The 17,048-nt window shown below is 44.8% G+C and overlaps 1 protein-coding gene across 4 annotated transcripts; it reads left to right on the top strand.

The window, feature by feature from the left end:
- The first annotated feature begins 4,399 nt into the window (after positions 1-4,399).
- Positions 4,400-16,228, top strand: SOD2 (superoxide dismutase 2). 4 transcript variants are annotated; one of them, XM_081530193.1, is made up of 5 exons: positions 4,400-4,487; positions 4,855-5,057; positions 8,734-8,850; positions 10,827-11,006; positions 13,012-16,228. In XM_081530193.1, the coding sequence occupies exons 1-5, from the start codon at positions 4,465-4,467 to the stop codon at positions 13,155-13,157; spliced, it is 669 nt and encodes a 222-aa protein (XP_081386319.1). In that variant the 5' UTR covers positions 4,400-4,464; the 3' UTR covers positions 13,158-16,228. The 4 variants fall into 4 exon arrangements, with proteins under 4 accessions (XP_081386319.1, XP_081386321.1, XP_081386320.1 ...); XM_081530195.1 differs by having other exon boundaries at positions 10,827-11,032; positions 12,955-16,228; XM_081530194.1 differs by lacking the exon at positions 8,734-8,850.
- Positions 16,229-17,048: the final 820 nt, after the last annotated feature.

The raw sequence follows: 17,048 nt of genomic DNA, 5'->3' as shown, positions 1-17,048 counted from the left end.
GATCTTCCCAACCTAGGGATCGAACCTGGGTCTCCTGTATTGCAGGCAGAGTCTTTACCGCTGAGCCACCAGGGAAGCCAAAGTCACTTACTACCTTTGTGCAATAGAGAAATAAATCACTTTACAGAGATGCTGTGAATTAAGAGATGATGTGAAGCAACAGACTCAGCACCAGAACAGGGTCTGATGGTACCAGAGCTGAGGATCTGCTCAATTATGTCAATTATGTCCTTTCTCCCTTTATGTTGGTTGCTCAGTCGTGTTCAACTCTTTACGACCCCATGGACTGTAGCCCATCAGGCTCCTCTGTCCATGGGATTTTCCAGGCAAGAATATTGGAATGAGTTGCCATTCCCTTCTTCAGGGGATCTTCCTGACCCGGGGATCAAACCCAGGTGTCCTGCATTACAGGTGGATGCTTTACCATCTGAGCCACCAGGCAAGCCCAAAAGTGTAAGTAAAAGTTGCTCAGTTGTGTCCGACTCTTTGGGACCCCATGGACTATACAGTTCATGGAATTCTCCAGGCCGGAACACTGGAGTGGGTAGCCTTTCCCTTCTCCAGGAGATCTTTCCAACCTAGGGATAGAACCCAGGTCTCCTGCATTGCAGGTGGATTCTTTACCAGCTGAGCCACAAGGGAAGCCCAAGAATACTGGAGTGGGTAGCCTATCCCTTCTCCAGGGGATCTTCCCGACCCAGGAATTGAACTGGGGTCTCTGACTACCTGTCTTGTTCAATAAAACACTTCTGTTCTGAGCCAACCTTCCCCTTTCCTTTCCAGGAGTTAATGCATTCTTGGAGGATGCAATTTAATTATAATTAGCCTGATGTTGTGGGGTGGGGAGCTCACTTTGAAATCTTTGTTAATGATATTCTATCTTTCCCATCATTTTCTCTCTTTGCCTAGATCACTGATTTCATTTTAGCAATTTAAGTACTACTCTTGGTCCCATTCCTGGAGAAGGAAATGGCAAGCCACTCCAGTATTCTTGCCTGGAGAATCCCAGGGACAGAGGAGCCTGGTGGGCTACAGTCCATGGGGTCACAAAGAGTTGGACACGACTGAGTGACTAAACAACAATAAAACAAGAACAACTTGTTAGCAATCTCATTTATGCAAAAGGAAAGTTGGTGGAGCAGTTCTCCCTGAGATTCCTGCCTGGGTAAGGTTTGTGGTACAAGGGGTGAAAAGGAAGAGTGAGAGAGAAAAAGGAGAGAGTGTAGCTAAAGTCATTCCATAAATGGTCCGAGTTCATTACTAAGCATGTGAAAATATGTCTTGTAGAAGGATATGTGGCAGAGACTGTTAATTTCCAATCCGTTATTCATTTTCCCTGTTGTTAAGGAATTCCACATTTTTTAACACTGGGTATGGCCATAGCTAAACAAATGTTTCCCAGCCTCCTTTATAGTTAGGTGCAGCCTTCTACCGAAATTCTGATTGGAACTTGTCAGGTCAATCTACCACAGAGAATACTTGAAAGGAGACAGTTGGGGCCAACCTTTTGTCCCTCCCTCTTCATGGAGAGGAAGTGAGATGGCTGGTGCTCTAGAAGCTATTATGGATCATGAGGCAATTCTGAGGACAAAGGAACCTGGTTACTCGAGGACTTCATGGCACTGTCATCCCAGCCCTGGACTACCCACTCCAGATCTCTTTTACAGGAGGGAATACACACTTCTGGGTTTGAGACACTAGCTGGATCTGTTTAAAAACTGACTCCAAAGGATTTCATCTCAACCTACATTTTTCCTCCTTTAGCCAATATGTTGGTCTAGACTCTGGTGGGTCTGAGATGTCTGTGAAGTAGTCTCAGGAAGTTTGTTGACGGGAAATCCACAATTATGGTGCCCTGATGTGGTAGATGACATCCTGAGCTGGCTGGAGGAATATGGGACAGACTCTAGTCAACTGTAATCTAACTCCTTGGGCCAGTTGAATGAGTACGTCTTATAGTGGTGACTGCAGCTATGAAATTAAGACGCTTGCTCCTTGGAAGAAAAGCTATGACCAACCTAGATGGCATATTAAAAAGCAGAGACATTAGTTTGCCGACAAAGGTCCATATAGTGAAAGCTATGGTTTTTCCAGTAGTCATGTATGGATGTGAGAGTTGGACCATAAAGAAAGCTGAGCGCCAAAGAATTGGTGCTTTTGAACTGCGGTATTGGAGAAGACTCTTGAGAGTCCATTGGACTGCAAGAAGATCCAACCAGTCAATCCTAAAGGAAACCAGTCCTGAATATTCGTTGGAATGACTGATGCTGAGGCTGAAACTCCAGTACTTTGGCCACCTGATGCAAAGAACTGACTCACTGGAAAAGACCCTGATGCTGGATAAGATTGAAGGCAGGAGGAGAAGGGGATGATAGAGGATGAGATGGTTGGATCGCATCACTGACTGGATGGACATGAGTTTGAGCAAGCTCTGGGAGTTGGTGATGGACAGGGAAGCCTGGTGTGCTGCATGGGGTCGCAGAGTCGGACAAGACTGAGCGACTGAACTGAACTGATAATGGTCAACTATAAAAGAAAAGAGGTCTGTTTACTGGATGTAAGACATTTTCATTACCTCCTGCAGCCCTCAAGCCCTGGTCTCAATTCTGGTCACTCTTGTAGTTGGGGTGTCTTCTGGAAGGATGTAGCTGATGGCAGATATGATGTTAGAGAGACTAATCTCACTTCCCCACACCCCAGCCTTTGTTGCTTGCTCAAAAAGGCATGTCCTGCTGAGGGGGTGGGGCTGGGAATTCAATTTAAATATCAAAGTATCACTTGTACCAAGAAGTACATCAATTTGGCCTGACTGGGCTCAATCTCCTTATAGTGATATTTTGTTCTCACTAGAACAAGCCTTTGTATTAGCGACTGACCTGTCACTGAATTCTGTTATTTCATTCTTCCAAATGCTTTTATTCCAGTTCCCATAGCTAGTACCCTAAAACCAGCTCTTAATATCTCATGCTAGAATTTATACAACAGTTTTTTAACTAGCCTGCCTCTTAAATCAATGGCAGACTCCCTTGCCTGGAAAACTACTTTAAATATGCCTCATGTCAGCTAAAATGCTTTTCAGTTTCCTGTTACCAATTACATGTTTGAGTTTTAAGGACATCCATCACCTGGTTCCAACTTGAATTTCCTCCACCTGGTAGCATGCCCTTACATTCACCTTGACTTCCAGCAAGCCCTACCCTTTCTGTGAAGCCAGGCTCAGTGGTTCCCCTTTCCGTTCCCCTAGTCATCCTTGGCACAGAGGTGGGGTGGGAATTGTGAAGGGGGTGGAGGAAAGTAACTGAAACACTATTCAGCACCTGTTATCTGTGTCTGTTTATTACTGTATTATTCTATTTAGGAAAGGCCTAACTCAGGCCAATAACAGTGTAAAACTTTCTAACTTCTTTACAGAATTCAGGATTGGTTTGTTTTTTTTTTCAGTTGTTGAGAAAGTACCTGATACATACAGCTCATTAGATATAGGACACTGCAGGGAAGAATCCTCTGTTGTAGTTTTATATTCTCCCAGCAAACACTCAAGACTTGACTGCTAAGGTCTGGTAATCAAAGCATAAACTTCGGGTTCTAATCCTGATCTTTCACTTATTAACGGTGTGACCAGGGCAACCAGTTCATTAAGCGGGAATCAGTGATGCCTATTCTAGGGGTGAAACAAAGATAAATTTATGTAAACTCTGCAGCGCAGTCCCTGGCACGTGGCGGGTGCACAGTAACACTATTATTAGGCCGGGCGGAGGTCCCAAGGTCGGTTCACTCGGAAAGAACGCTCACTCCGGGCAGTGGCTGGAGAGGCACCGGCCCTACACCGTCCCAGGGCCAGAGCCCGCTTTCCTGCGAGACCGCGTCGGCTCACTGCTGCGCTCCGATGCGGCTCCCAGAAACACGAGTCCTTCCTCCGGGAGAGGGGTGTCCCGGGACCCTGAGGCTACCCCCACCCCACCCCGGGCGTCCGGGAAGGAGCGGGAACGCAGCCACGGGCAATTCCCCGGCACGCCGGCGGGGGCTGGGTCCCCGATCCGCGGGCCGCGCCGGGCGGTACCCTCACGGGGCGGAGCCCAGAGCGGTACCGTCTCTTTCGGGAAGCCGGGGGGAGGGAAAACAGCGGGCCTCCCTCTGGCGACGCGCCCAATGGCGCGCAGTCGCAGTAAGGGCCCCGCGGCTCGCGCAGCCGCAGGGGAGACTGCCGGGCCTCTCTTTCTCGCATGCGCTGGGCCCGGAGTGTGGGGCGGCCGAGCCCAGGGCCCCGCCCTCCACTTCCCGCGAGTTGGGAGCGGCGGGCGCAGGGGGCGGGGCCGCGGGCGCGGGGCGGGGCCTCGGGGGCGCGCCGGGGGCGGGGCCTCGGCGGCGGTGTCCTTGCGGCGCAGCCCGGGACACGAGCGCATCGTCGCAGGTCAGCGCGCCGCGGCGACTCGAGCTCGGAGAGGCCCACAGGCGGCGTCCACCATGTTGTCCCGGGCGGCTTGCAGGTGAGGCTCCGGACGGCGGGCACGGCGGCCGGTCGCGGCCCCGGCGGGGACCTCGGTGGGTTGGCGCCGCTGACCCCCACCAGCCAGCTGGCGCCGGCCCCGCGGGCTCCAGGGCACCTTCGGGGTCCAGGGCATCGGCCTGCGGGCAGGTGGTGGGCCGAGCGCGTCCAGGTGCCGCCGGGTCCGCTGCACCGCAGCTTGAGTTTCAGGCTGGAGACTGGACGGCCAGTGGGCCGACGATCCGAAGGCGCCCCCCACTCCTCCTCCCCGGTGCGCGGGTCCTTCTCGCCGGGCTGCGGAGACGCGCTCGCGGGGCAAAGGTGGCTGCGCGCGGGGCCCGATCACGCTGGGTGTGCTCTCTCTGCAGCACGAGCAGGAGACTGGTGCCGGCCCTGGGCGCGCCGGGCTCCCGGCAGAAGCACAGCCTCCCCGACCTGCCGTACGACTATGGCGCCCTGGAGCCGCACATCAACGCGGAGATCATGCAGCTGCACCACAGCAAGCACCACGCGGCCTACGTGAACAACCTCAACGTCGCCGAGGAGAAGTACCGGGAGGCGCAGGAGAAGGGTGGGTGCCGGGCGGCTGGGCTCTGGGAAGCGGGTGGCGGGGCGCTGCGCGGCGATGCGTGCCTGGTAAAGACCTGTGCCCCCTGGCGCCGGGCAGAACCGCTGCGCGCACTCGCGCGTGGACCTGGGAGCGGAATTCACAGGAAGAACAGCCGTTTCGTGGGGAACCCAAGCTTGCGTTTGTATGCCACTCTTTTTTTTTATATGCCACTCTTTTGAGTTGAGTGAAAATATAATACGGAGTTGGTATTTTTCTTTTTTAGAGGAGCTCAGTTGACAAAACCCGTAGTGCGTGGACTTTTTATTTTGTGCTTTGCGTCTGGGGGCGTCTATGGGACTAAGATGTCTTAACGTTTCTATACAGAATAGGTATTACATTTTTGCACGAGGGAAACCTTTGTTTCCAGGCTGTACGTGTGGCTGAAGCAACATAGTTAAAAGTGCATTTTTTTTCCTAAGTGTGTTTTTTCTCCCTATTTTATGTATTTTAATCTGGAGTATAATTGCTTTACAATGCTGTGTTAGTTTCTGCTGTACAAGGACATGAATCAGCTATGTTGTTGTTGTTAGTCGCACAGTCGTGTCCGACTCTTTGCGACCCCATGGACTGTAGCCCGCCAGGCTCCTCTGTCCATGGGATTCTCCAGGCAAGAATACTGGAGTGGGTTGTCATTTCCTTCCCCATGAATCAGCTATAGGTATACATGTATCCCCTCCCTCTTGAGCCTTCCAAACCTGCCCCCCCGAACCTGCCCCCCCAACCCAGCCCTGCAGGTCCTCACGGAGCACCCAGCTGAGCTCCCTGTGCTATACAGGGAGCTTCCCACTAGCTAGCTGTTTCGCAGATGGTAGTGTGTGTACCTCAGTGCTACTCTCTCAATTCCTCCTCCACTCTCCTTCCCACCCGCCCTGTCCACGAGTCACTTCCTTGTCTACATCTGCGTCTCTGTTCTTGCCCTGCACATGGTTCATCAGTACCAGTTTTCTAGATTTCATGTATCTGCGAATTGAATTTCAGTCCTGAGAAATTGGTTGATTGCATTTTAGGCAGTGACTGCTTGTTGACTGGGGACATCTAGTGGGAAAAGGCAGCATTTCAGTCTGGCCGTGTGTGAGGTTATTAGGTAAACAAAAAGAAGAGGAAGTTACCACATTCTGGAAGATTTACTTGTGACCATCAGAGGGATGGTCTGAGGAAAGTAAAAGGTTCTGAGTACAGGAAGAGGTTCAACGATTTAGGGAAAAAACAACTTCGGGAAGAATGTGGTAATGGGGAGAGGCTGGGGTGAATCCCAGTTGTGAAACTGATTTCCTGCGAGACAACACATGACACCCATGAATGCCTCTTCAATATTTTAAAAACAGCTGATATTTCAGTACTTGTGCAACAGAAGATTTGCTTGCTTAATGAAAGCCTCCGGGGAAAAAGCTTTACTTTGTCACAATATATTCTACTGTGTTGCCTACAAGTATCTGTGGCACTTTTGTTTATTTAAACAATTATATTTTAAAAACCATTAAGGAGTTACATTTTCATGTTTGAAAATTTGGGGGAAAAAATGTAAGGAAAATAACATCATCAATTTTATCACAGGTAAGTATCATAAATACTTTTCAAACAAAAGTATATACTTGACTTTTATTGTATTCAACAGAGGGAAAAAAAACTACTGTGACGCCAAAGAAAATGTTGAGCTTCAGGAAAATGTTCTTAAAAGCAGATATTAAGCCCCCCAAATTTCTATTAAAATTTAAAAAATGATTATGTAAACTTTAGGAGATTGTGATGAAACCAGTTCTCAGTAAGCAAGTTTCTTTTCCATTAGAAATAGTTACTGTTGGCATTAAAAAAACAATATAAATTATGTATTTTTAGAGTGATTCTCCAAGAAAAATTAGTAACGGAAACACTGATCTGTCAGAAAATTATTTTGTAAACATAGCGACAAAAGTTGGCATCTTAAACAGAACTCTCAAAGATTATCTGTGTATTTAGATATCATTGGCCTTCTCCTTTCTGAATTGCTAAAAACTGGAGGCTTTATTGTTTCAGACATCACCATTTCTTATGTGTGTTCTTAGCATGCACTCTAACAACAGAAATAGAAAACTTCTGGTATGTATGCTCCCCAAGGGCAGAGTTCTGCTTGGTTCTCTGTGTCCTTCACTTGGGGATCTTGTGAGTCATAAGAACTTAATACTGGATAAGGAAATTCCCATCTTTCCTAATAGTTTTGTTAGTCTGTACCTTCTTCAAGGCATAGAAAAAAAATATTTTATTTTGCCTCCATGTTTGGCGAGGTGGAAAAAACAGCTCCAAATATGCCATTCTTTTCAAAGTATAGAGGTCAGAATTCTTTTTCTGTAGAAACTCCATTTAGTATCATGAATGCCTGCTATGTTGTAAGGCAATACGTTGAACCTCAGAGACACGGCAGGGCACAGAAGTCCACGTCTTCATTGGAGCTTTCCTTCCATGGAGAGATGTGAATAAGTAAATATGTAGTATGTCAGGCGCTGAAGTCCTATCAAGGAAAACAGAGTGGAGGAAGTGGTCTGGAGGCGGGTGGACGTTGCCCATTTCATATTGTGGTTAGAGAAGCCTTCTGATGTGGTTGATGCTTCAGTGGAGACTTGAGAGGGAATGAGGGGGTGAACCCAGAGGCTGTCTCCAGGAAAAGTGTCCCAGCAAAGGCTGCAGCGGTCAGTGGAAGCCCTAAGCTGGCCGCGTGCCAGGCTGGCTATCTGAGTGCCAGGAGAGGCCGCTGTGGCCTGAGCTGGGCCAGCAGGGAGATGCAGAGAGGCGCGTGACGCGCACCCCTGTACCAATTGTAAGGACTTGGGGTTCACTCTGAGAAGAGCAGCCTGCGGAAGGGTTTGACCCAGGTGTGCCATGATCAGTTTGAGGTTCAGAGAAGCCCTCTGACCACTGTGTTGAGAATAGCCTGCAGGGGCGGGTGTGGAAGCAGGAGACAGTGGGAGACGGGGCCATGGAGGCTAGAGGAAGGGATGAGGTTCTGGATGTTCTCTGGCGCTGGCTTTGCTACTGGGTTAGATGTGGGGTACGAGAGGAAAGGAGTGACAAATCACCATGTCATCAAAAATGCCCTGAGCAAACAGCTGGCACTCACTGAGATGGGGAAGGCCTTTGGACGAATGAGTTTGGGGTTGAAGATCAGCGGTTCAGTTTTGAATAAGTTGAGTTTTTTGTTAGTATAACCATGCTAGTAGGTGGTTGTCCATCTGGAGAATGAGAGTTGAACATTTTCCATATAGCCTGTAAATCCACTCCACTATTTTCTGTCCTTGTTTTCTTTGTTACGTCACTTACTGAAATCTTTTCTATCCGAGAAAACCGAGTTCTTTGAAGCCCAGGAGTGAATTTTCTACTAGCTTTGCCACTCTTGCTCACTAGCTGTTTGCTACATTATTGATTGAACTGAAAATCCACTGGGACACATAATTTGGGGAAGGCTTTTTTTTTGGTAAAATATTGAAATTGTGAAGTTTTGGGACCGCTTGTTCAGTCACTCAGTTGTGTCCGACTCTTTGCGACCCCGTGGATTGTAGCCCACCAGCCTCCTTTGTCCGTGGGATTCTCCAGGCAAGAATACTAGAGTGGGTTGCCATAAAAAGCAAGAATTTCTAAAAAATGTGTTCGTATTTTAACCTTTCAGGTGATGTTACAGCTCAGATAGCTCTGCAGCCTGCCTTAAAGTTCAACGGTGGAGGCCACATCAATCACAGCATCTTCTGGACAAATCTGAGCCCTAACGGTGGTGGAGAACCCAAAGGTTAGTTTAAACTGGGGCAACCTTGGCTCCATTTTGTGCACAGTAGGAATGACTTGATTTTCTTAAGTTACCTTCATTCTCCCTGAGCTATCATGATGGCATCTCTCTCATAGTAGAGAGTACGACAGTCGTAACTTTCAGAGGGGCACATGCGAGAGTGCAGAATACAGCCAGGGAGTTACGCACACATGCACACACACAATACCACGTGTGGTGAGTCTCCTAGTCGAACTGCACTGTGCATCAGGGGAAGACTGAGTTTTTAGGAAAGATGATTTTTCATTTACAAGGTCTAGGCCCTGGGATAAGATACTAACCATTCCATATCTTACTTTTCTTCATCTGTATGATATAGGGATAATTATAGGGTTGTTTTAAAAATTAGGTCATTATAGAATAGTGCCTTTTGCTATTATTTTAGTACTCTTTCTAAAAAAGGAAATTGTCCCAGAAAAATAGGTTTTCCAAGACAGCTGCAGGTAACAAGGGAGTCCAGAGCCGATGGGCTTGTTCATTCTGCTTGTTCACTTGTATGGTACGTGGAGTCCCAGCACTTTATTCTTCCCATCCCAGGGAAGGTATGGGGCATAAACACAGCTCTCCACCTTTGTCTCTGGTCTTCTGGCTTCTACCTTAAGTTTCTGAGGCATTTTTAATCATATTCTAGAAGGCACCTTATGCATTTGAAATAAGCAATTTCATTTGGAAGTAAAGATGATTGGAGGAGTAAGTATGGGGAGCTGAAGAATTTATTTTTTCTGAGGTAGATCTTCAGACCTTTACTTAATACTTTCGAGGTGTTGAGAGTTACCAGAATCTCAGATACACCTGTGTTCATCCAACAGGTTTTGGCACTCTGCCATTTTGTGTTATCTGTGCCCCTTTATCTCATCACTTGTGCTTATAATAGATGATTACTTTAAAAATTAAAAAGAAATTGAATATTTATTTCTTTGGCTCTGCTGGGTCTTAGTTGTGGCATGTGGGATCTAGTTCCCTGCCAGGCAGCAAACCTTGGCCTTCGGGCACTGGGAGCGCGGAGTCTTCGCCACTGGACCACCAGGGAAGTCCCTAGATGATTACTTTCAGACCATTAAAATAAGAGAAGTAATATTTTTGGCCTAGTTGATTTAGTTGATGTGCTCAGTCTAGAATTGTATTCTGTATTGCTACAGAATAAAAAGGGTGATAACCCTTAAAGTATACCCTTGCTGCTGCTGCTGCTAAGTTGCTTCAGTCATGTCCGACTCTGTGCGACCCCATAGACGGCAGCCCACCAGGCTCCCCCGTCCCTGGGATTCTCCAGGCAAGAACACTGGAGTGGGTTGCCATGTCCTTCTCCAAAGCATGGAAGTGAAAAGTGAAAGCGAAGTTGCTTAGTCGTGTCCGACTCCTAGCGACCCCATGGACTGCAGCCTACCAGGCTCCTCCGTCCATGGGATTTTCCAGGCAAGAGCACTGGAGTGGGTTGCCATTGCCGTACCCTTAGTTCACTTTAAGAGGCAACATCACTCCTTTTAAAATGATGTAGTGCTTAAGATAGGGAAGATCTAGGCTGCCTTGGAGAAGAAGCAAATCTCAGCCATAACATTTTATTCCCAAATTGAGATAGAGTAGGTAGGGTAGGATTCAAAGCAAAATCTTCTGTTGAGGGGAAAAAAGAAAGCTAATGGAAAATACTCTTTCTTTCCTTGTGGAGATAGCACTGTGAGTGAAAAAATTCCTCTAACGTGTTTCAGTAACACACATGTGAATTAAAATTCTGAGACCTGATGACTGTCGTGTGAGGGCAGGAGTGACACTGTGTTTTGTAGGCTCGCTGGGTTATGTAGTGATTTCTGTGTGTTGTCTAGTTGTGTCTTGGGCCATATGACAATAATATTTGATATATGTATAAAATATTTTATTGTAATTGTTGTAATCTCTTCATTCATAGGTAGTTTTTGTAATCTTTTTTTTGTTTCTGTTTTTAATAGGGGAATTGCTGGAAGCCATCAAACGTGACTTTGGTTCCTTTGCCAAATTTAAGGAAAAGTTGACTGCTGTATCTGTTGGTGTCCAGGGCTCTGGCTGGGGTTGGCTCGGCTTCAATAAGGAGCAGGGACGCTTACAGATTGCTGCTTGTTCTAACCAGGATCCCCTGCAAGGAACAACAGGTTAGAATTCTTTATTCTGGAGAGATGCTTCACTATAAAGCATTTACCATGAACTGAAGAACCCTAGCAGTGTGTAAACCTTCCTGAATATGTTTTGAGCAGATCCTAGGAGCTGATTCCCAGAGTCTTGTGTGAGCAAAAATGCTTTCCAGGTCCTTGATATTTTATAAAATTAGCACATGTAATTTTACAGATACATTAACAAAAAAGATTTTAAACATCAGCTCTGCTTCATTTGATAGAGAATTCGTATCAGCTTACAGAATAATTATATGCACTAGAATAAAAACCTAAGATTAGGTCAATAGCATGAAGGAGGAAAAGAGACACAGGCTGGGTCTGACTTCAAACCCTGGACTCTCATCCCCTCTGCTGAGCACCTGTGGCTAAACTGGGACCAGAGCTCAGGTTTCCAGAGTCTGCCTTGCCGAGGGCTTTGGCGCAGGAAGAGAAGGGGCTCTGAAGCTGCAGGCTGGGCTCACGAAACCCTTTGTCATGTTGAGCCAGATGGAAGTAGCAGCTCTTTAGGGAGTAGTCCTAAGGATCCAGCAGTCAGCTGGAACTCTGATGATAGCATCGGTCAGCAGTGGGTCTCGGCCTTATTTTCCGCCTCTGCACATGTCAGGAGACTTCCTTATGTGACTCACTGCCCCGGATCTGTCCCAATTTAGCCAGAATCTAAGCCGCTGTTTTGAGAGCCACAGAATTGGGAAAAGCAAAGGTTTGTGAGCCCTGAGTGCTCTAGAGGCAGGTACCTGACCCGGAAGGCCGTGATTGGTGAATCCTAGGGACACCGCCTCCTCTCCGCCTGAAGAAAGCCAAGCAGAACAAAAATAAATGAAATTCATGGCAGTTTATTTATGGGAAAAGTCATATATGAATTTTGTTGCCTTAATCATGAATGATTAGTAGCACCCCCATGACTGATTTAGACACACTGGTTGATGACTGTTTTCTTAGAGGAGCACTTAACAGTTGGAGAGGTTTCTTTTTTGGGGGGCTGTACCGTGTAGTCTGTGGGATTTTAGTTCCCTGACTAGGGATCAAACCCGTGCCCCTGCAGTGGAAGCATGGATTCTTAACCACTGGACCTCCAGGGAAGTCCCTAGAGAGGTTTCTTAAATGAATGTTTTGTAGATTTAACCAATTCTTCATTTAAATTACTTAATTTCTGAAATGTGCACCTTTTCCTAAAGTCTTACTCAGTTTTCCTTGTTAACTTATTCTTATATTAATATGTCATATAAACACTTTGCTTTATTTATTTATTTTATTGAAATATAGTTGATTTACAATGTTGTGTTAATTTCTGTTGTACAGGAAAGTGACTCACTTTCATTAATTATTACATGCATATACATCATAAATGCTTTGTGCTCTCTGTGACTCACATTAGCCCAGGGGAGCAGAGCAGGTTTTTCATAGCCCCCCACAAATGCACAGCATCTTTGGAAGGTACTCAGGCACTCTGGAGACCTGGGTTTGATCCCTGGGTCGGGAAGATCCTCTGGAGGAGGGCATGGCAACCCACTCCAGTAATCTTGCTTGGAGAATCCCCATGGACAGAGAAGCCTGGCGGGCTGCAGTCCATGGGGTTGCAAAGAGTCAGACACGACTGAGTGACTTAGCATACACATAGCCACCCCTGCAAAAGAATCACACCCTTTTTGAGACTCTTGGTAAGGACCACTGAGAATTGGCTCTTGGATAAATCTATTGATTTTAAGAATACCTGTTAAATACTGTAGTTAGTTGATTTTTCCCAAGTCTGTTTCAATTATTTTTACTATTTATCACATTTTCTTCTTCCAAAGAGTAAAGTTTAAAATATTTTAGGATATTTATTCTTATGCAGATTTCCTATATATATCATGTATAAGAAACTGAAAAGTGGACGAGAATGTGGTAAAGGGTAATTTTGTGTGCGTAGGACAGTTAAAGCAAGAAGATGCGGTGTTTAGATTGAAACTCATGGGTTTTGTTTCTTTCCCCTTCTTTCCAATAGGTCTTATCCCCCTGCTGGGGATTGACGTGTGGGAGCATGCTTATTACCTTCAGTATAAAAATGTCAGGCCCGATTATCTGAAGGCCATTTGGAATGTGATCAACTGGGAAAACGTAACTTCAAGATACACAGCATGCAGCAAGTAAACCGTCAGCCTTACACTGAGTACACCAAGCTCTTTCTGACTATTTTATAGTAGTGCAGAGAACCACATAAACCAGTAAGCTGAACCATTGTAGTGTTTCTGAGTGTGGCTTGTTCAAATATTTGATAAACATAATCTACTGCTATGGATAATCTCTTTTAAAAGTTTGTTATTAGGCAACTGTTTGAAAATGTTAAGTGCTTTGTGTGATTTAGCCTTTTGATTGAACATTTTCTTCGGAGAGCTAAACTAGCTAGGAGGTGGTAATTGTCATCATAAAACCATCAAAAAACTTCATCCCCATGAAGCCTTTCTAATCCTGTTCAATCACAGTTACAAAAAATCTAAATCTTTTTTGCCCCAGTTGCTTAATAATAAAATATTAAATTTATTTCCCAAGGGAAATGCTCAGTTTTTCTATTGAAAATTACTCTGTTAGTAATCCTCTGTCCAGTATTATTTCTGATAGTTACCACCCCGTGGTCTTAAATTATTTTCTGATCACATGTTACATTAACACTAACCATTTTGTCATTAAAAATATATATGACTTGATTGCCGAGAATTGCTTTATTATCAGAAGGAAATAGTAGCGCCTCTGAATTTTTCTGTAGCAAGAAAAATAAAAACTTTTGTGAAATTTTGTCTTGAAACATAGAAATGTGTGTTGTCTAAGCTCTCAAAATGGACAAATTACGGCCTAGTTAATAAAATCAATGATAGGGCTGTGGCCACAGAACTTCTGGCTGGGCACTCACCCCTCTTCTTTCGGGTCTGTTCACGACGCCTCCCTTTCGAGAGAACCAGGCTGGTTCAGGTCCTGCCTCCCAAGGGATGAAAGACACGGTTTCTGGATGCAGTCAGATGCATGCCCCCCTCAGGAACATTTTTTTTCAAAGACTTGTTTTTCAGTAATTTCATCCATTTTGAGGGGTTTTTTTTGTTTGTTTTCTTTTAGAAAAGGTACAATCAATATAGAAACTTTATGTTGCTTTATTGGTTTTTCCAATAAAAGAAAGACTACCCCTAATTCAGTGACACAGCAAATTACGTTCCTGCTTAGTTTTCTCGATTGGAGCTGTTCGGTGCAACAGGGTCCTTTGTGTATTTGGCTTCACGTTGTCAGGTGTTCCATGTTCTTCATCATATCCCTCCTCATCGTTAGTGGCTGTGTAATACTTTATCAATTGGACACTTCCTAATATCTTACAGTCCGATTATTGAAGATTTCATTTGTTCTAATTGTTATTACAAACAATGCTATTATTTGTGGCAGTCCACATAGCTTTTACCTTCTATTGAAATATTTTCTCCCTGTAGGTTTCTTTTCTTAAGCTGTTTAGTAGCAGGGTGTTTTCTCAAATTTATTTTTTCATTTAAAAAGTGTCCCCCCAACTCTATTATCCGTGTTTTTTTTTTTTTTTCCATGGAAAAATGGAGTGACTTAGCAGTTTCAATATTGAAGACTGAAGTTTTTTAAAAATTTTAAATTCAAGACACTTTTCTTTTAGAGTTCAACTAGAAAAGCAGTCTTTCTGAATTGTCAACAGCATTTATGAGACGAGTGTTAACTGTGTGTGTATGTGCTTGTGGATTGAAAATGACTCGGAGACTATGATTGCCATCCTTTATATATCAAGTAAAGTGGCGTTCATGGAGCACAGCTAATAGCTAAGTGACTGCTGCTAACATATATCTTACATACGCATATATATGCCTGTATATATAAACGCAGTTGTGTGACCACTGGTTATACGTATCCTGTATACAGATATGCTGCTGCTAAGTCGCTTCAGTCGTGTCCGACTCTGTGCGACCCCATAGACGGCAGCCCACCAGGCTCTGCCGTCCCTGGGATTCCCCAGGCAAGAATACTGGAGTGGGTTGCCATTTCCTTCTCCAGTGCATGAAAGGGAAAAGTGAAAGTGAAGTCGCTCAGTCGTGTCCGACTCTTAGCAACCCCATGGACTGCAGCCTACCAGGCTCCTCCATCCATGGGATTTTCCAGGCAAGAGTACTGGAGTGGGGTGCCATTGCCTTCTCCGTATACAGATATACATGCCTATATATATAAACAAGGCAGTGAACTCTGTTAACAGACTATTGAGGAAATAGGACCTTTTTGAAAGATGGGCTTTTGGCTACAAGTAGTCTTCTAGATCATGAACTATCAAAGATAATGCAGAGACTACTGACATATCAAGCTGTTGTACTGTTAACTAAGCTTTACAACTAACAAAAAATTCAATGTTGAAATTTCTATGGGGCTCTATTTTTGCTTTGATTGTATTAAGTGACAACAAGGGAAAGCATACTGTCCTCCACCAAAGTTTTGGATTTTAAGAGACTTGAGATGACATATGCAATACAGATTTTAATCATCCAGCAGAAAATAAGATTCTAAGATTCTGTATAGCCCTGTTTTTCATAGTAGAAAAGAAACAGAAAAGGTAAAAACAGCATTTCTCTGGAAAGGGCAAGTACTGTTCGCCCAGGAAGGGTTTTGTGACCAAAGCAGCAGAGCCTGCTCTAGTCTCAGACGAGCTGCAGAAAACCTTCCTTAGCGTGATCGGTGCCGCAGGAGAACAGGATGGAGGACAAACGGTGTTTGTGAAACAGAACTGTTGTGTAATAATGAAACTTTGATACTGAGAAATTACAGCTTCACTGCAAATCTCAGATTCATGATTCTAAAGTGAGATTTGAGTTTCTGTTGAGTGCCTTGAAAAAGTAACATTGAAATCATAAAATTAAGATTGATGTATGCTGTCAGTCACATCTTAAAAAGAGGTAGAAGTACGAATTTTGTCTCTTGTTTTAATTGCAGAGGAACTACTCTTTGGGAAAGCTGTGAGGTAGCTGTTTTATAAATGACATCTCTCATTTTCAGTCACGCTCTCACGATGCCATCAAGCTAATGTTCTGTGTTCAAAGATACATGTGGTACCTTCTAAAAATCCTATAAGGTCCTGGAAAGTTTTCATTTAATTATTCATTAAGGAAGCATTTATTTTCATATTGTAAGAGTGAAGTTTTTTGATTGCCAATAAAAGAATCTGTTCGCCATCAAAAGAGGTCTTTATTAAATACGTGTGCCAAAATATTTATAATTCTACAATGCTTTATCACTTTTACTGTAGGAAAGGAATAATGAATGATAGGTAGTTGAAATTTTACTCTAAAAACCCTGAAGACATATGAATTCTATCTCCAGTTATGGAGCGTTTCATATAACAAATTATAACATTAAAACATCTTTTTTTTTCATCGTGCTGTGCGGCATGTGGGATCTGTTTTCTGACCAGAGATTGAACCTGTGCCCCCTGCATTGGGAGTGTGGTCTTAACCCCTGGACACCAGGGAAGTCCCAATCATAACATCTTAGAACATTACCCAAACACAGAATCTTGTCTTAACTCTAGGAAAAAAGATTTATCACAAGGACAGAGCCTTGCAGGCTGCAGTCCATGGGGTTGCAAAGAGTCGGATATGACTGAGCAACTAACATCACATCACATCTTGAGTGGTTATATTTTATTCACTCGGGTTTTGGAAAGTATGAGATTAGTGAAGCTCTCCTTGGACTGCCGGTCCACCTGACTCAAGCAACTCGGGGTCTTAGGAGTACAGACACTTCACACAGTCAAAAATCCACATATAATGTAGAGTTGGCCTCTGACCAACCTCGGATCTTGTACTTTATGTGTTTATTGAAAAAGATCTTGTGTGTCAGTGGACCTGTGCAGTTCAGATGCATGTTCATGGGTCAGCTGAATGTTCTTGGGAAGCAAAGTAAGGTTTGCCCGTGTTTGGGGAAGCCACGTGTCAGCTCTTCCACCTGTGCTTATATTAGTAATGAATGCTTCTCTTGAGTGGCTTCTGGAACACACTT

Source organism: Giraffa tippelskirchi, chromosome 9 (genome assembly GCF_054371585.1).
Source record: "Giraffa tippelskirchi isolate mGirTip1 chromosome 9, T2T-mGirTip1v1.2.pri, whole genome shotgun sequence".
Lineage (NCBI taxonomy): Eukaryota > Metazoa > Chordata > Mammalia > Artiodactyla > Giraffidae > Giraffa > Giraffa tippelskirchi.
Note: the sequence above shows the minus strand (reverse complement) of the source record. Positions and strands in the feature narration are given on the sequence as shown.